The 20,502-nt window shown below is 42.4% G+C and overlaps 1 protein-coding gene across 3 annotated transcripts in view; it reads left to right on the plus strand.

Moving 5' to 3' along the window:
* The window catches only part of RAB27B (RAB27B, member RAS oncogene family), a 58,387-nt gene extending 38,442 nt beyond the window's left edge, over positions 1 to 19,945 (plus strand). For all 3 annotated transcript variants that reach the window (XM_036245415.1, XM_036245414.1, XM_036245413.1), the window contains exons 2-6: positions 7,498 to 7,669; positions 9,253 to 9,338; positions 13,751 to 13,854; positions 15,532 to 15,655; positions 16,723 to 19,945. In XM_036245415.1, coding sequence (XP_036101308.1) covers positions 7,517 to 7,669; positions 9,253 to 9,338; positions 13,751 to 13,854; positions 15,532 to 15,655; positions 16,723 to 16,909 — 654 coding nt within the window. In that variant the 5' untranslated portion in view covers positions 7,498 to 7,516 and the 3' untranslated portion in view covers positions 16,910 to 19,945. The remainder of the gene's footprint in view (positions 1 to 7,497; positions 7,670 to 9,252; positions 9,339 to 13,750; positions 13,855 to 15,531; positions 15,656 to 16,722) is intronic.
* The last annotated feature ends 557 nt before the right edge of the window (positions 19,946 to 20,502 follow it).

Here is a 20,502-nt window from a genome sequence, read left to right on the forward strand (position 1 = left end):
AAGGAAATCTATTAATTAAAAACAAGCTGAGGGGGGAAAAATCAAGCTGAGGAAAGAAATCAGAAGATCATCTCAATAGAAGAAAAAAGGATAATTGACATATTCAATATCCACTCATGTTAAAGGCAGCCAGCATCTTGCTTAGTGGGAAAACTCTAGAGAATTTACAACTAAAATCAGAAACAAGGATGCACATTGTCTCACATGAACAAATTCCTCTATGAGCAGGGGTGGGAAAAACTTCCTAACTCAGAATTTGATTTCCCCTCCCCCAAAATAACATTAACAACAGCCATAAACGTCTCCTGGGTGACATAAACACCACAAAGTGAAGTAAAGAGGCAAAGGAGAAAACATATTTGCAAATTTGCATAACAAAGTTTTAATATTTCTAATATACAAAAAGCTTCTAAAAATAGAACAAATAAACCAAATTTTTAATGGACAATTCTGTTTACAGAAAAAGAAATATAGGCCCAGCCGGTGTGGCTCAGTGGATTGAGTGTCACCCACTGACTGAGAAGTCCCTGTTCAATTCCGGTCAGGGCACACGCCTGGGTTGCAGGCTTGATCCCCAGTAGAGGGCGTGCAGGAGGCAGCCAACTGATGTTTCTCTCTCTCTTCCTCTCTCTCTAAAATCAATGAAAACATATTTTTAAAAAATAAGAAATACAAATAACCCTTAAACATAGGAAAATATGCTTAACCTTCATCGGTAAGAGAAATACAGGCTAAAACAGTATTAATATATGATTTCTGGCCTATCAAATACCCAAAAAGCCAAATGTTTTACCACCTTCTCTATAGATAGAATGTCGATAGAGCTAAGTTGAATAATCTTGAGAAAGACATACTGAATTATTTATGAAAAAAAAATGTTATGATATCTGGAGTTTACTTCCAAATAATCTGGTAGAGGGAGAGTTTGGGGTACATAAAGCAAGGTTGGCCATATATTAGTATTTAGAAGCTGGGGGAGCAGTGTATGGGGCACAGTACTATTTCCTCAAGTTTTGTATGTGTTTGGAATTTCTTGCAATAAAATGTAAAGGAAAAAAAAATTAAGTTTATATAGTTTCAAAAGATACCACAAAATTAAGCCAAAGGAAATATTGTTACTTTGAGATAATTTTTTTTTTAGAAATAAATGTACTTTTTTTTTGGCTTGGAAGTGAGAATGATATATCAATGGAGATAAATCAATTCAAAGCTGACTTGTGTTAGCCTGCAGGAGGTGGCCAGCTGATGTTCTCTCTCATTGATGTTTCTGTCTCTCTCCCTCTCCCTTCCACTCTCTCTAAAATCAATAAAGAAAAAAATAATAAAGCTGACTTGTGTTAAAATTGTACCCCTTATTTTCAGGGTAAGTAAGCTGAAATTCAACTCAACAAATTCTTCATTTATTTCTATTTTATTTGATCCCTTGATCACAGAATGAAACAAAATGGATACTTTTATTTTTTAAAATACATTTGATTGCTTCAGTAGACACATTAACCATTGTCAACTTATGTAAAAGTTGTTCCATTAACTTGATGTTGACATATTTGCAATTGGTTTGAATCTTCCATGTAAGTTCAGATTCATTAATCTTAAATATCCTTAAAAAAATTGTCTTCAATAAACCTTCATAACAGAACAAGATGCTATAGAATACACTAAAAAATTATTTTTAAAAGGTACCCCTGCCCAGCCGGTGTGGCTCAGTGGTTTAGTGTCGACCCATGCACCAAGAGGTCACCAATTTGATTCCTGATCAGGGCACGTGACCAGGTTGTGGGCCTGATTCCCAGTGGGGGGCATGCAGGAGGTGGCCAATTGATGTTTTCTCTCATAGATGTTTCTCTCTCTCTTTCCCTCTCCCTCTAAAAACTCAATAAAAAAAATTGTTTTAAATAAAAGGTACCCCTTACCTCCAGAAAATGACTTTTGTTCTACTGCTGCACAGCTTACAGGTCCCTAGAGGGCTTCAGCCATCCATAATTTAGCTCCAATTTCCAGGACATGAATGTGGTTTGGGGAAGCAGTGTTTGAAGGTCAGTGAGGGAGAACCACCTTCAGGCTATCCTGCGGACACCTGAAGTGTTTGCTATGAGAATCCCTGACTTTAAAATATTCTAGTGGAGCCCAACACAAACCAATCACAGATAAATGAGGACCTATTAATCATCTGTTCATTTTATGCTTGTCAGATTTATTTTATTGAAACCATTCATACTGAATATAAAATAATATTAGCGATTTTTCATTTATCTATTATTTTTAGCTTTCCATAGTGCCTTAAGAATATTAACTCGGCTTTTATTAATTTAATAAGTTCAAGACACGAGGTCAGAGCTTGTTATGGTGTTCTTAAGATTGTTACTTGGAAACTAGCACAGCGCACCAGTTAGCATGGGTAAGTCTGTCTGTACAGTGGTCGTCCATACATACTACAGCATTTGTTAAGCTTCCCACTGGAGAAAGCAGAGTGTAGCTGCAGAAACATGGGAAATATGTAAAATAAGGGGTGCCCATGAGTGTGTGCTAGGTGGGCAAATAGATGCTTTCATGGAGGAGCCAAGTTCTCTGAGCCCTGACCTATTCAGTGGACCGGTTTATAAACTCTGCCAGCAAAATCTCCCTTTTAAACATAGTCCCTCTACACTTCATTTTTTCCCCACGTTAATTAGAATGGTTCCTCTGAAGACATAAAAATTCTATTTGAGAAGTTTTTTAATACTCTTGTGAAATGTATGACTGAAAAATGGGCCCAGGAAGCTGGACCTGTAAAGTACCAAGTAATCATGTAATCTAAATATTCATATCGCAAATGAGGAAGGAAGGAGAATACGAGGCCTGAACTGGGAGGGAAGGGACAGCAAGCACTTCCTACCGGCTGCTCTCTGATGAACTGATCCATCCTGACATTTGCACAGCTCTGAGAAGCTTCAATATATTTGTACACAACACACATGTATTAAGCTCCTGCTGTACACCATTTGCTATACTGGGCTTTGTGGATCCAACAGCGGACAGAGGATGTGAAGTTCCTGAACTAGTGGAATTTACACTAAACAGGAATGACACGTAGCAGGGGAAAGGAGAGAAAGTATGTACGACCTCCCGATAGTCTGACAGTGAAAATCATGTTCCTATTAATACCCAGAGAAGATGTTCTTTCCCCATAGAATGAAAATATTTTGAGTTTCTACCTATCTAACTCACTTTTTTTAAATTTTTTTATTTTTTTTCATCCTCACTGGAGGAAATTTTTCTATTTTTTTGTTCAGATAGAGTAGGAGGGAGGGAGAGAGAGAAACATCGATGTGAAAGGGACACATCGAGTGGTTGCCATCCGCACGACCCAATCAGAGCTGGGGACAAACTGCAACTGAGGTACGTGCCCTTTGCGGGAACCGAACCCGGGTCTCTCTGGACCGCAGGCTGACGCTTTAACCACTGAGCCAAACAGGCCAGGGCTAACTCACTTTTCATGTCAAATTATAATGACCAATAGTTTTGGATATCCCTCTGTTAGAAACAGTCACCCTACAAGTCACATGACTTATCTGTAAACTGAAGGCTAACTCACATGATTACTTAGATTTCCTTATACCTTTGCGACCCTCCATTAAACAGAGCCTCGTGGGTGTTTTGAATATTTTCCCTACTCTTCCCAGCCCCATACCTTCCCGTGAAGGGCTTTAAGGATGATGCTTCAGTTCTGTATCTAAAAGACCTCCTGGCTTGTGTGGTGTAGCTTGTGACACAGTGATAGTGGTGGAGGGTCAGACCCACTTCCTGAAACACAACCGTCTTCTGGCTATTTTATCCCTTTTAGATCCATAGAACCAAGAACTGACAAGACCACTGGTCATTGTGCAGGAATAAACAATGCTGCTAAACTTGTCAGCTTGTTGATCCTCCCCATAGTTTTTTTTTGTTTTTAGCCCAGTTCTTGGAAGAGGAAACTTGCTGAGGCTTTTATTTTTCTTTGTGGTGTACTGTTGGCTGAGCTAAGGATAGAATGTTGAGATCATATGATTTTAGGACTCAGGAAACCACATGGTAATAAAAGAGTAACCAAACTAAATTTAAAAAGGTATTATATAGAGATATGAGTCGTGATATAAAATGAGAAATAAAATTTGTTTTCAAAAGAAATTTAGAGGTGAATTATCTCATGCCTAGCTTGACACATCAATTCCTTTAGTCTACTGAAGACACTAAATAAAGGTTTTGCACGGGGCCAGGCTTTCGCTCACTTCAGATGGAATTTGTGTTAAGGGTTGTGTCTAGCATCCTCTCCTTAGAGAACAGAGCCAGCGTGGGCCACAGTGCGATGGCTCCGGGTTAAGCCTGGCTGGGAGGCAACCCCGGGATTGCCCAGGCAGGTTTCCATACAAACAGCAGAGAACAAATTGGCTCAGATCAGGAATACGTGGTAGGTCACGTAATTGGCAACTGACGACAGTTTCGTTCTACAAGTGGGAGGTAATCTCCCCCGCAGTGGTCCTGAATCTCCCCTTGTACCTAGTCCCTCCCTCTGCTATAAGGTTCTCGTCCTCTACAAAATCTTCCCAGACCACGGAAGTCCATGAGGACTACTGTTGTGAAGGAACCGAAAGGACAACTATTTGACTCATTTCTCAATTAATCATGTTCCATCCTGTCAAGTTACATTGCATTTTCTTACATCCTCATTTAAGTTCTAAGTGCATGCACACCTGGTCAGGAACTAGATTATGAATTACATTTTTTGAATTTTCATCTCTGAATCTGATACTCTATATTGAAGATATTTAACTAGATTCGCTCAACACTTAGCCTTCCCTGACACTATCACAAAAATATTGCAGCCAACAGTTAACTTTAAGTAACATTTTATGATGTGCTGCTGTGTCTTCCTGACTGCATTGTTTTCATTTTTCCAGGGAGCCGCAGTACCCCCCAATCTGAGCTTGTATTAAGGCAGCCAGTGGTTTCAGTTTCTTCCCCAGATTATCAATGTTTGTGTCTAGGAAAAAAAAAATTGGCTTTGGCCACTTATATCTTACTTTGAATAAATATGAATCTCTTTGTTTTCCCATGAGAATTAGCAGTTTCATCCAATTCTTCTAGTGAAATGACAGACTTTATTACTCTCTGTAAAAGCTTTCCGTGAGCAGGTGGGGGGGGGGAACGGGTGGGAGGGGGAGTGATGATTGGTGACAGACCTTAACTGGGGGGAAATCATGTGACCTGAGCAGCGATCTCCTCTAGCAACTCATTTGGCTCAAAGACTAGAACCAGCAACATCTTCAACTACAAAGTCCTGGTAAGATACTTAGAACCACTCAAACTCAGATCTGCTCACTGCCAGGCACCCAACCAATGCAGACATTTTCCAAGAATGCCATGTCAATAGTTGAGATATCTATTTCCTCTTATTAAGGAAGGCTGGTTGCTGATGGCCATCCTTCCTGAGCAATGATGATTATACTTTGTATAGATATTAAAAAAGAAAAAGTAGCCCGGTCGGTGTGGCTCAGGGGTTGAGCATTGACCCATGCACCAAGAGGTCGCCAGTTTGATTCCCGGGCAGAGCACATGCCCAAGTTGTGGGCCCGATCCCCGGTGGGGGGCATGCAGGAGGCAGCTAATCAATGTTCTCTCTCCTCAATGTTTCTATCTCTTTCTTCCTCCCCTTCCCTCTTTCTCTCTAACATCAATAAAGAAAAACAAATTAAAATGTAAACATTCATGGTCAGTAACCATCCACCCTGAGAGTCCTAACTCAGTGAAGAAAACGTATTATAGGGAAGGAACTCTTCAGTGCAGAATTGTGTATAGGGGGCTCTGAAAACACCTTTCCTTAAGAACCATTCATTAATTAAAGACACATAAATCCATAATAAATTTAGTAGGATTGAGCAGCAATATGGTTCAATTATAAAATTCTAATGTAAATGATTGCAAAGCTTCCAATGATGTAGTGATACCTAATTCTCATCTTTATTATCATTTATCCAAAGACATAAAACCTTTTAGTTTGGACTACTAACTAAAGTGGCAATGTGGAAAAAAAAAATTGTTTTGTTTAAATTGATGACCATGTGCATCATTTTCTAGCATGCAGAACATTTTTAGAATTAACAATTTTTAGATATATCTAGGGAATAACCTGCTATTAGACTCTAATGTTCATCACCTCAGCACTCCTGAGTGCAATGATTTCTGACTCCATAGAGGTGGGGCAAACGTTCCCACTCGCATAGTGAGGAAAGAATCTCCCATTCTGGGAAAATCTCTAGGCCTGTGCAAGGGTATGACAACACCGTGTCTATAACCCACCAGTCAGAGAGTAGTACCGGATGGCAAAGCATCGTTCCAAACTCAAGACTGGAACTTCACCAAGTATTCAGTAGGTGATGGTGTCATGCAAATGTATGTGGTGGCAGTCTTGGTGTTACCAGTTTGGGTGCACTTGGCTTTGGCCATCGTCACTCATAGTCACTGTCACAATAGAAAAAGTAAGATTGAGGCAGAGAGGTTAGGGCACTGAAAGAAATGGCAAGTGACATCGGGCCTTTGGTCAGGAGAAATATTCTTGGAATTACCATAATTATGCCTCTTAATATCTCTTCCTCTTTTATAAGGCCTGGAGATCATTGAGCAGACTTACCAAAAAGAACAGTTTTGCCATTAACGAACAGAGGCTTTTTCAACATTGCTTTTAAAATGACTTAAAATCAGTGTTTTCGAAGGTTGCCATACCAGTTGTTACATTTTTTAAATTGAAAAGGACTATTTTGTTGGCACATGATAGGAAGCTCACTCTCTATGATTAGATGCAACACAATCCCCGGGGCTTCACTCTTCCACAGCCGTACGTGATTCCCGCTCTCTCTATGCCTGCGTCATCCCGGCTGGGTTTTTCTGTTCCCTCCCCTCTTCCCAGCAACCGTACTCCTGACCCCAAAGGGCAGTTGCTTTAAAACACAAAGTTATGACCCTGGCCAGTGTGGCTCAGTTGGTTGGGGCATCATTCTATACACCAAAGGGCTGCGGGTTTGATTCCACGGCAGGGCTCATATCTAGGTTGTGCATTCAGTCCCTGGTTGTTGGGGTGAGTAAGGGAGGCAAGAAACCAATTGATGTCTCTCTCTCTCTCTCTCTCTCTCTCTCTCTCTCTCTCTCTCTCCCCCTCAAACCAATAAACATGTACTCGGGTACGGATTTTTTAAAAAAGGTTATGACTCTTTAAGTTCTACTATTGCTGTGGCAAAGCCTATTACGAATATCGTACAGCTTTTGTTCCATGTTAACTGACCTGATGCAAAGAAAGATTTGTACTGACTACAAGAGTAGATGTGCCCTTACTCCTGAAGCTGCTCAGAACAAGCGAATTGAGAGTTTGGCAGAAGGGAGGCATTCCAATGTCTTAACCTTGAAACCTAAATTTATGTTGTGTTTTGAAGACTGCAAAGGAAAGTCAGCCTTCATTGTAACAAACTATTATTCCTCTCTCTGCAGGACCAACAAGACCATCACTATGACCGATGGGGACTATGACTATCTGATCAAACTCCTGGCCCTCGGAGATTCAGGGGTGGGAAAGACGACGTTTCTTTATCGATACACAGACAATAAATTCAATCCCAAGTTCATCACAACAGTAGGAATAGACTTTCGGGAAAAACGTGTGGTGAGTTCTTCCTCCTACTGTTAAACTTATTACTGATCCCCCCAGATAAAATAAGAATTAAGAAGCTGTTTATTGAATTCAAGGCATCTGCCTTTTATCACATGAAATTTATAACCTGCCACTTTAATTTATATTACTTTCTACTCCCTCAACTATAAATAACATTGTGTATAGAAAAACGTCAAGTGACACTATTGATTGTCTCCAAAAGTATGCAGGGCACCTGACAGAAATCATTTATGGATTTATATAGTGTGTTTTCTATGAATTCATAAGGAATCTTTCAAAACTTGAGTTATTCAGGATCTAAAAACATTAACTCTTAATCTGAGCTAAATTCCTCACTAAGAACAAGTGTTCATTTCCTAGTCTTCAGAAAGACGTCAGAAGAGTGATTGGCAAATAGCTGGAACATGAGCCTTATAAGTTCCTGCTGCATTTTTATTTATGTGTCGACTCAGCCATCAATCACTAGCTGGTTACGAACAGAATGTGAGACCAATCCTCGCTATTTTCCAAGATAAGGGCGTTTAAGTGAGAATCGCAACCACGTCCTTCTCCCATGCTAGACGCTAATGACAGGAATAAAGATATTGTGACACGTGCGACACGTAGCATAGGCGCGGAAGCCTTGCAAGATGCACGGCCACCGACGGTAGTCTTCCTTGCCAGGCGAAGTCACAGCCCATTCATTCCCCGAGAACTGAGCAAAACAACAACAAAGGAAATGATGGTTGGGAAGCCGAATTATGGTTTCTTGTAATGTCCTGGGCCTTATCTGAAAGATGAAACACTGTGGCTTAGTCTTAGCAAACCTGCTCCACCCCGCAGGGTTTTCCTGGACCCCTCCTGGCCCGAGTGCCCCCGATCTAGGTAGAAGTCCATGGCTTTCCCTATACAACGTCCTCACTGAGCAACACTCACAGGGGCTGATGCAATACTAAAATGGGTATGCCTTGCTTAATAAGAAGTCAAAAGACCATCATTTAACATTTTTACACTTTTCTGAAAAAAAGCTATGGGAAAAACAGCTAAGAAAAGGAGACTTGACGTAGTCTGAGTAAACTTACTGAGAAATTCTGTGCACATGGCCTGGCTAAGTCGTTTCGAAAGTGCGGCGCCCAGTAAAAGACACTCCAGTGTTCGCAACGCACTTTCCTGTTTGCAAACCGCCTTCACTTTCGTGATTCCGTTTGAGTTCCCAGGAACTCTGTGAAGCCGGAGAGCTATGGCTCTCCGTTTCCAGGGAAGGAAATGAGGGTCAGAGAGGTTGCATGAAGAGCCGACACTTGAACCTGGAGCTCAGGTCCTACATGCAACGTTGGCTGCTCTCTGGGAAGACATGACAGGAGGTGTGTGACTGAAGTCTGCAGTATGCCGAGACTGTGTGGGAAATCATACTCGTACTTGACATTTAAAAGTGAGAGTCTGTGTGATACTTCTGGGGGGAAGAAACAGCAAATATTTACCCTGTACTCGGAACTCCGATGATAGTCATTGAGAAGAGCCTGGCGAGGGAGCCCAGAGAATCCGAATGTTGACAAAACCCAAGCGGTAGAAACTGACGCAACCCTGTCTTGCAGGTGTGTAACACGCACGGGCCGAATGGATCAGCAGGGAAGGCGTCCAAGGTGCACCTCCAACTCTGGGACACTGCAGGACAGGAGCGGTAACCGTGACCTACTTTGTTTCTCACCACAGAGCTCAGGAAGAAACGTCTTTTGTTTTACTATGTATTATTTTCTTAAGTTTTAGTTTACTTTCAGTATTACTCGATACTGGTTTCAGGCATACAGGAAAAGACTTATTTCCAAGCGAAGGCTGTAGGTCAACGTGAAAACCGCATTCTATGCGACTCTTCCCCTGGTTCCAAAACAGACTTTTGTGTTGAGAAATAAAAAGGCGTGATTGGTAGTTGGTTAACCGTAACGAGCATGGTGGGTTTGGTTCAGATTTCAAAAATCAGATTTTCAAAAACCTCTGTGAAGATTCTTGTTATGCTAGAATGGGGAGACATGAAAAAACTTCTCCAGGACTCCCCTGAATGAAGGTGGGAAGTGAGCACTGTGATGAGTACAGCTTGGAGGGGGAGGGGAAGGAAGGTGTTCAGATGTGTCTCCTCTCTCCCCTCTGTTCTTCCTCTGAGCCTCTCTGTCCTGGGCCGTCTGACTAGCTCTGTTCTCTGGGACCTTGCGTACGACACTGTCTTCCAGGGGGGACGTTTTCCTCCTGTCCCACCTTCCCTGCCCTGTCCTGTCGCCAGCCCGGCTTGGAGGCCACCTCCTCTGAGGACTTTCTGATCACCCGGATGAAAGATGCTGCCTCTCCCTCCTGCACTCCTCCAACACCTACTCTGCCCACCTCCCATCAATCAAGTGTTTACCCCCTGTGATAAAGCACATTTTCTATCTGCTCTTCTCTGATTCACTCGTAGCCTTGTCACCCAACAGTGCTGTCAGATTCGTAAGGGCAGAGACGAGGCTTTTCAGTGTTACCTCTGGTGCAACGTCCGACATAAGAGCCCCTCAGCGGACAGTAGTGCTGCTGGCTTAGAGCTGCAGGTGTGCACCCATTATTTGATGACAACGTGATCCTCTGAGATACAAGATTCCCAACGTGCTAAAGACCCTGAGCTGGTGAAGCTCTTCGATATTAGATTCAATAAAAATTGGCAGTCAATTGTCAAGATAAGATATTTCGAAGGCACGTACCTCCGCATTCGGCACCGCGTGTCTGAGAATGTTTACGCTTGTAAACACTGCAGCGTTTGAAATGCGTCCAAGAGCCTTCTCGCTCTCACGCGTGTAAACGCCAGGAGAGGTGCCGGGCCCTCTCTGTTAGCTTTTTTGACTGTGAATTCCATTTACACACATCCTTCAACACTGCTGGTGCTGCTGGAGTCATTCCTCGCAAGCCTCTCTGTTCATATGTCAGTTTGGTTGTCACAAAGATGTATGTTTTGTAGACCAATGTGATTCGAATCTGAAGAAGTAATATGAGAAAATGTGGTTCCCATATGTCTTGGCACATGATATGTCAGCCTAGCACGATGGCAGGCTTCTCTCATCTGTCCCCTTCAGACAGCCCGTGAGGGAAACGGGGAGCCAGGGGCAGTCTTGGTAACAGTGGGGTTATTCATCCCCTGGGAATTTTGCATTTTGTCAGTATAAGGTGTATCTAAGCAACAAGATAAACACATCTCCACCCTGTGCTCAGACACCTGGCAGCATGAGCCATATAAGATAATGGTTATTGATGAAAGTGATATTATGGAAAGGAGGGAAAAGATAATACCCCTTGTGTAAGCCCAAAGGTCACAGCCTTCATTCCCAGTGAGGGAGAATGATAGCGTGCGCCCGGCAACTGTTCTTTTTTTATGGGGTCAAGCTTTCTCCTACGGACAGAATGAGGTTGGTAGGTGAAGCTGGAAATCAGTTACCTTCCCTCTGGAATAAGTCTTGGAAAGACGGGAGGATAACAAGGGTCCTGGGGAAGGATGGTCCAGGGGACGAGCCGTGTCCAGACGAAGAATATTCTTTCTGTGTTGCTGTGGATGCAAAAGTATGTGTCCCAGTCAGACCCATGCAACAACAAGCATGTGAGCAACTTTGTCGTGTGTTGTGGGCAGTGAGAGGGGGATAAGGCACAGTCCTATCCTCACATAACACCGCACACACACACACACACGCACACACGCACACACACGTACATGCACACGCACACACGGGCTCGGGGAGAGAGGAGTGAACAGGCGGCTGTGGTTGAGTTAGCAATACTATTGTGGTTGAGTAGAAGGCAATTTTGAGATTTTACAATTTGCCAATTTTATGGGTACAGCTCATCCCCAAAGACAGGGATTCATTCAATAAAATTACTATAATCTCTGTGAGTTTCCAGTCACTGGTAGGAACAAATCCACAAGAAAAAACAGAGTACAATTTTTGGTGTTTCATAATTGTGATGATTATGTCTTACCAAAAATATCCCAATTTGGACATGAATAGTCATTAAAATATCTCTTTTCCTTGCTTTAGTATTAGAAGTATTGTTCTTTATTAAAGTCATTTAAGTCTTTACTAATTTTATAGTGTTATCCTCTATTTCTTTCTCTTAATTTGACATACCTTAGTGAGCAAATACTAATGTTCAGGGCCATGGAAACATAATGCACAGCCAGTTAGAAACACGGCTCCTTTGCTCGTAGAGATTACAGTTTAGGGTGGAATTTGGACAAATAACAATTGCAATATAGCCTCAGAACAGTGACAGGAAAACAAAGGATAACAGGTTGGTGTACAGAAGGAGCCCATCATCCAGATGAGGGTGTTGGGAAGACCACTTGGGGAAGTGATATTTTCTCAGACATCGTTGTATGCACTCATCCACAATGTGTGAGGGAGGAGGTGAAGGAAGGCTCGCGGGGCAGGAGGTGAAGGAAGCGTTGAGGAGAGGTTACCCAGGAAGAACAGCATGTGCGAAAGCCCAGGGGAGACAGTGAACTTTCTAAGAACTAAAAGAAGATCGGCACGCCTGCGGGTGGTCCGGAGATGGATCTGGCTAGATGAGCGAGGGTCAGTTCACGCAGAGCCTTGACAGTTTCTTAAAGAGCTCAGTCATTATCCTAAGAGAATTACATCATCATTAAAATGTCTTTTAGCAGAAGGTTTATATAACCACAGGAAACAAACCCGGGAAGGGAAGGGCCCCAAACAAAAAGGAAAGCCTGTTGAGCAGGCTGTTGAAGTGGCCCAGGTGAAAGGCAGCGTGTTGGAGACTAGAGTGGTGTGGCAAGGTGGATGGACAGGGAGGCGATGGCGAGGACACATTTGCTGATTGAATACAGCAGGTGAAGGAAAAAGAGGGTATAGCAACCAGGAGGAAGGTGATACCATTGACAGAAGAGAAAATCGGGAGCAAAGGCCAGTTTGGTTTTGGACAAGTGGAGGTGGAGATATATTAGTTTCCTCCAAGTGAAACACCCAACAAGTAACTGGGCACCCAGTACGAAGGCAGGAAAGAGCTAGATGTATGCATTTGCGATTCAATATATTGGTGATAATGGAGCCAGAAAGTGAATCAGATTACCCAGTGAATGTGTGTAGAGAAAGATGAGGTTGAGAATAGAACCTCTAGGAAACCAAAGAATCTACAAATAGGCTAAAATAAGGCACCAAAAATGAGGACATTTAGGATAGGAAGTGATATTCTTCTTAATTTCAAACTCATGCGTCCTTCTAAAAACCTACAGCTGAAGGCACCTCTGTTTGGTATAACCTAACCTTCTCTGGTCTATTTATGTGGTCTCTGGTTTCATCCATTCCTGACCTTGAAGTGAGTCTCAGCACCCTGTCCCCTTCACTGAGGATGCTGCAGGGGAGGGGCAGGAGCAGGGGAGAGAGGTCTTTACACTGCCCTCGACAGTGCATTCTTCAAAACCCTCCAACAGAGATGAGTGTTCTTGCTTTTTCTCCCAATGACTGAGTCTCTGATCTTCCCTCGGTTCTTATAATCATATTCCTCTTTTTCCCTGTCTTCCCTCTTCCCCATGAGACATGGATGCCACTCTAACTCCAAAGAGTGCTTACAAGGAGTTTTCTCACCAGCATTATTTTCCCTACGAAAGAACCTTGTTCCAGCTGTTAACAAGTTGTGGTTTTCTGCATGCAACCATGAGCACTCATTTTCAGGCTACTGTGTGCCAAACATTCTTCTGGGCATAGAAAAGAAGGACTGAAAAGTATAAGTTAAAGTCTCGATATAATACAGTGGCCTACATGTTCGTTGTGGACCATAGGAGGCCCTTGAGCCAACAGTCCAAGGGGCTGTGTAAGCAAGTGTGTGATTGAATGTTACAAATCCATAGTGCGTAAGGGCCATGGACCATGAAACCAGGCGTGGTCTGAAAAAGGATCTGCCGCCAGGTCTTCCCTGGCCCTTCAGCCGTCTTTCTGAGTGATCCCCGTGCTGTAGGATAACCCTAGGCTGCCATGGCATTTCCTACTGCAAAGGGAAGCATGTTTGTGTGTCACCACGGTGTCCGAGGACTAACTTCCAGGTCTCCCCTCTGTGCTTTCTCGGCAGATTCCGGAGCCTCACAACCGCATTTTTCAGAGATGCCATGGGTTTCTTACTGATGTTTGATCTTACCAGTCAACAGAGCTTCTTAAATGTCAGGAACTGGATGAGTAAGTGGAACCCAGTGACCTGTGTTGGCCACTTTGTGACCCAAGAGCTCTCTTTGCTTGTTTGCCTCGCGAGACAAAAGATTAACCTTGGGAAGTCAGGAGTTCAGTGTTCCCTGTGTCACCTCCAAAGGGGTGGCCTTTCTGTGCATCACCCATGGTGGCCTGGAACTGTGTTTTCCTTTGACTCTCTTAGAAGAAGCCCATGTGGCTTCGTGTCCATCTAGATTTAAGGTATTTATTTATTTCTCCTCACCCATTGATTTGTGTTTTAGAGAGACAATGGGAGGGAGTAGAGGGGGGGAGAGAGAGAGACATCGATGTGAGAGAGAGAATCCATTGGTTGCCTCTCGCACAACCCCAACCAGGCCGGGAGCTATGTATGCCCCTTGACGGGGAATCGAACCTGTAACTCTTTGGTCTGAGGGCCGATGCTCTAACCACTGAGCAAAACTAGATTTAAGGTTTTAATCTTTGCAATCATAAGGCCACTCATTCCATTTGTCATTTGTCCAGTTAGTCTTTTTCTTTCTTTCTTTTTTTTTTTTTGGTACGTGCCCCTAGCAGGAACCGAACCCGGACTCTCTGGTCCACAGGCCGACGCTCCAACCGCTGAGCCAAACCAGCCAGGGCTGTCCAGTTAGTCTTAAAGGGCTTCTTAGAACTAAGCAAGCATCCTCATCTGCCTGAGAGAGGCCCCAGAGAAACAGCTGTGTTCTCTGGGAGGGCACCTGGCACCCCAAGTGTGCTCCCTGCACTGGGGCTGAGCCGTGGGCTGCTTCACCCCAGGGAGGGTCTGGTGGGCGCAGGGCAGCCATGAGAGGGTAAGTACAGTGTGTCGGTCAGCAGCTCACCTGGACACTTACCTTTTATGTATTTTTTCAAAAAAATAGTCAAATATGAGCAAGCCTGTGTAGAACACCTATACAACTTAGATATAACATGAAGTTGAAAGTACACACACAGTGTTTCCTGGAGAAGAGAAAAAACAAGTTTCCTGTCTTAACATTGTTTTTACATGAATTTGTGGTGGCTCAGAAATGTTCCACTTTCATAGATCCTCACCTTGGACCTCCAGGGGAAGGAAATGGAGCAGGTGCCCAAAGGAAGGAACACAGTTCTGTGTTAAAGTCATGCTCTATTTCGTCCACTTACGTTTGAGGACCAAGTGCTATGAAGCAGTGTTTCCATATAGAGGGCACCTCCCCGGTGGAGAAGCACTCACAGTGCTCATACAGGGGCTTCGTGTACATTATTATTCTTTTAAAAAAATTTTTCCTTTATTGTTTTTTTTTTAGACAGGGAGAGAGAGATAGAAACATTGATGAGAGAGAACATCGATTGGCCACCTCCTGCATGCCCCTCACTGGGGATCGGGCCCACAACCTGGGCATGTGCCCTGACCGGGAATCGAACCAGCAACCTCTTGGTGCATGGGTCGATGCTCAACCACACCGGCTGGACCATGCACATTATTATTAATCTCCACAATGTGCAGTTTGTGAGGCATTATCTCCATTTTACAGATGGGGAAAGTGCGGTTGAGAAGAGGTTAGTAATTTGCCTGATATAACATTGAAAGCTGGAGATGAACAATTGGATTAGGAATCTGATATGAGCAGTCATTTGACATCATTTGTTTGTAACTAGCTTGCTGGTTCCATCTGCTTTCTTTCTAAGGCCAACTGCAAGCAAATGCTTATTGTGAAAATCCAGATATAGTATTAATTGGCAACAAGGCAGACCTGCCAGACCAAAGGGAAGTCAACGAACGGCAAGCCCGGGACCTGGCTGACAAATACGGGTAAGTCGGTTACATGGCGGTGCCATCTGGCTGCTCACTGCTGCTTAGTGATGGGGCAGGTGCATGGTTCAGACTGGGAGGAATCTCCTTGAATCAAGAACAGCCCATGAATGAAAAAGATCTTCCGGAGGAATGCATGTGATGTTTTAAATCAATGACTCAGTAATAACAGCAGCTAACATTTACTGAATACTTATTAAGTGCTAGCAACTATTCCTAGACTTGAACTCATTCAACCCCTTATAACCGTATGTAGAAGATCTAGAGTTATCCCGTTTTATATGTGAAGAATTGAGGCATGGAGAGATGAATAACTGAGGGGAGGCCATATAGCTGGTAAGTGGCTTGACTTGAACCCAGGCAGTCTGGGATGAGATCTCTTCAACATGACTCGCTACTGTTGCCTCTCAATGAATAGCTGCAAACCTCTAAAGGTAATAATACCTGGTGTGGACATAAGATTGCAAACTGTATCCTAGGTGAGTTTAAATGGCAGATTAAGAATTGTAAACTCTCTCATGCAATTATAAATGGACTTCCAAATCAGACGTTATCATTACTTTTTAAATTTAAGGCAGTTTCGTCATATCTGCCAATTTTTTGGATTCTCCTTGAGAGCATTAAAAATGTACATGTATTCTTGAAACTTTTGATTCCAAATCAGTATAGACTGTATTCACATGAATCTCCTATTCAGTGCCTATTTAATTTCTAAATCAGATTTCTAGATAATTGATCAGAAGGGAAGTAACATTGATCATTAATTTAGGCATTTATAGCCTCTTAAAATAAAAAATAAAAATAGTTATAGTGTCTTGACTTCAAATTCCTGAGTACCTCCGGTGTCAGTTTCCATGCTCATAGTGCTGGTTACACTGACACTAATGAGCAGCTCACCAGTGTTTACTCACGGAGAACAAGGATGCTCTCCAAGTGAGCCAGCGAAACCAGGATTATCGCACAGTCTCTGTCCGCCGGATTCTCACCTGTGCGCTCCATTCGCACATCTCGTCGCATCCTTTCTGATTTCTTTCCCTCGGTAATGGTTGTCCTCTCTTCCACGCTAGCATACCGTATTTCGAAACAAGTGCAGCGACCGGCCAGAACGTGGAGAAAGCCGTGGAAACCCTCCTGGACTTGATAATGAAGCGAATGGAACAGTGTGTAGAGAAGACGCAAGTCCCCGAGGCGGCCAATGGGACCTCGGGGAAGCTGGACGGGGAGAGTCCGGCAGGGAAGAAGTGCGCCTGCTAGACTCCGACAGGAACTCGGCACCAAGATCCCCGCCCAACTGTGACTTCCCCCCACGGCGACAAACCACGCATAACGGCATGTCTTTCTTTTTCTGTCAGAAAATCTATTTTCAGAAACCCGAAGGGTCAACAGTATCCAAAAGAATTGACCAGTTGTTCCTGAGGCCCTTCGAACAAGATAAAAGATTTCCCAGTGTGACCTCAGCCGTCAAGGAGGCCCAGTTTCTCATACAGAAGACAAGTGCATAAGATGAAATAACTGAGTTTTCCATCAGAACAGAAATCACCCTGTCCACATTGGAGAAAGGGATAGGCTACCAAAAAGAGAACATAGGAAGGTGATTTTTTTTTTTTTTTTTTAAGGATTGGGTTTACTTCTTATGTAGAATCTGATTATTACTTTTAGATTTGCTTTGGGGGAACAGTTACAAATGGATACACAATCAAGAATTGTAAGTGGATCATTGAGAATGACATTACTCTGTACATCCAATAAGCTGTACTAGAATGACTAAATTAGTGATGGGGTTGTAAGAGGATACATGTCAGACTTCTGCTGAAATGTAGGAGGTGGTGTAATAATGCCATGTTCATATTCTTAATAAATGGCAGATAGACAAGAACAAGATTGTGAATGACAGCACACAAGAGAAATGCCTGGGGGGAAAATGAACATATGGGAGCCCAGCACTGGGACAAGGGACATGGAATGTATCTGCTACAGATGTCTGGGGAGTCACTTAGCTAACGTTCACTCCGGCCAATTAGAAGTTGACATTATCAGTTGGGATTAAGAGACGACCCAGAGGTTTCTATTTTAAGTGAAATTTTAGAAATAGATTCAGGGTTTGGCTTCACATTTCATTTTTCTTAGCAAGTGGTGATAAATAGTCCCAAGGACAAATTGAAGAGGGCTGTTGATTAAATACCTCTTTCAAAAACACAGTCAAAAAGAACTATTTCCCCTTAATTTCTCTTAGATAAACATGCTGGCGATGTGACACCAAGGGTGACAATTAATTGTGGGTTTCTTTTCAGTTTACAAAGGCACTGGACACTCTAAACCACATGTTCCCCCTGTAACCCAGAACTGCCCCTGGCTTTGAATCAGTTGTGAAAATACATGTATGCCACTTTGTAGACAAGCAACTTCCGAATAATCATGGATCAATTTTATGGTCATTCTGATGATGTCATTAACCACATAAAAATTGATGATAGCTCATGCCATATTACAATATATTTAGCATTTGTTTTTATTTTTCCTAAGGCAAAATATAGTTGGGGGTTAGGTAGGAATGAAACTGTATCTTATTTCACCAAAAATTGGTTAATTACTTTATTTTTCACAAGAAGCTGCTTTTTCTTTCCAAAGATGATTCTCAAAAGTATTTTCCATTGGCCTGTTCTTAGCGTTGTGTCTAAACTAACATAATCAACTCCTATTAAGCCATTATTGAACTATTTCAGTGAATTTTATCAATAAGAAAGGCATTGCACTTCAAGTTTCCTCTTTTCATTATGAGTATATGATTTTCCAGCAGAATGGGTCCTCTTACTATACCACTTTGCCAATTAAACTTCAGTTTTCCAACTCAGTGCATATTTATTGTGTTAAGTTACAGACACTGGGAACTCTAAACCCAGCTCCCCCACCCCCACCCCTTAACCTCTGCCTACCAACCTCCGTCTGGTACCAAATGAGTTTTAGGAACACAGATCCAAGGGAATGTCGATTTATAATGTTCTCAGTGTGGACCAGACCCAGAGATGTGCCAAGAATCAAAGCAATCTGGAAGCTCTGATGGGCTGGCCCCTTGTGAAGTGCGCGGTGTGTACTGCCCAGTTCTTTCTTCTGCAGCCCAATGCCAGCTGCTAAGGTGGGTCACGCTTGGGTGTTCCCTCCAATGGTGTTTTTCTCCATGATGCTCTCCATGACGCCAGGACCTGCACCATGAGGATGGAAAGCTATTAGCCAACTTGAAAGATGATTCTGTTGGAAGAAAAGTGAACAGAAACAATTCAACTGTTGCTGTAGCAAAATTTGGTGAACTTTTGAGGTCATTATATCAATTTTTTATTTGAATCCAAATTGTGATATCCCCTGCATTTCCGTAATAGGGAGTGTTCAGCCTTTATAAAATACTAAAAGTATTCTATTTTGGATATGTCTTTTTGTTTCTTTTTATTTTCCAGTTATATGATTGATTTACTTGTGCCAAGTGTCTGTCATTGTCAGTTATTTAAGAAGCATTTATTCCGGGTCTATTTTAAGATCGTCATTTGATAGTTGCAGTGTGAAGCAGAGGGTGATGATGCCCATAATTTTAGAACTCCGCCTGGAAAAGTAACTATTATTGGGTAATCATCTCAAGAACATCCAAACTTAAAACAGTCAAGAAAATTAATTTATAATAGTATTCTACTTATAAAAACTTGATCTAAAAAATATTTTCTGTCAAGTTTGACAGCTGACCCCAACCAAATTCTATGTAAACATTAATAGAAATTCCTTTACTCGTTATTTCATAATTAATTATTCTGTATTATCTATTTTACAACCTTCAATTGGTGGAGAGCCCTAAGTATACAGACTTCTTTAAAGAATTACATTGTCCCTATAACCCACAACATGATTTTTAAAGCTGAGTCCAGTTACTAATTATTTCCCAAATGCTCTAGTCAACCAAATTGTATTTTGGAAAATATTTAAAGTGCACATGAAATTCCTTTCGGTATAGAAACCATTTCTGGGGTGTTTACTCTGCTTGATGTTTACATTCGCTAACAGTGCCTCGGATACCTCTGGGACCAAATTTGTCTCTAACCATAAAGCTCATTTCCTAGAGTGTCATGTCATAGGAAGGTCTCAAGGAGACAGTAACACAGCTAAAGGTCTCTGATGTCTTCAGCAGAGGGTTCAAGGGCATTATGGGAAGCTGGAGATCACATCATCACCGTCTGGTCTCCTAGCTCACTTCCCATGGAGCGAGCATTGCTTGAGGGTCTTAGCTGATTAGGTTACCTTTCCAGGTTAAAAAAAAGAAAACTCTTTGAAAATGTATCAAAAATAGTTGAGAGAACCCAACGTTTGTCTTGATATGATGAGGGTGACAGGTCACGAATCAGCAGAGGAAATATTTAATGCTGGGAATCGAGCATGTGGGTCTGTACATAAGTGTTTCAGGATTCTTACCAGTCCCACTCTAGCCGGGTTTTAACCACTTCCATATTATCAGCTATCACACTGCAAAAAAATTCAAAGCCAGCACTTTCTAAAGTAAATGTTGTATTTAACCAGAAGGGCCATTCTTTGTACCAGGGGTGTCTTTCCTATGCTTCTCGTGTAAGCCATCCTCTGCCCATCAGCCCAGGTCGGACCAACTGGGCAAGAGTTGTAGTCAGCTTTTATAAGAGAGAAAGGCTTGACCATAGGGAAGGACATAACTATATTTACAGAATAATTTCATAATAGCCAACTATTTTTTAAACTGTAAATTGAGTCCACTGGAAATCAACAAATTTGATGAAACTCACATATGTTTTCACCAATTGAGTGAGCGCAGCAGTTAGAAAGAAAAGGAATATGTATAA

Source organism: Molossus molossus, unplaced genomic scaffold (assembly GCF_014108415.1).
Source record: "Molossus molossus isolate mMolMol1 unplaced genomic scaffold, mMolMol1.p scaffold_m16_p_6, whole genome shotgun sequence".
Lineage (NCBI taxonomy): Eukaryota > Metazoa > Chordata > Mammalia > Chiroptera > Molossidae > Molossus > Molossus molossus.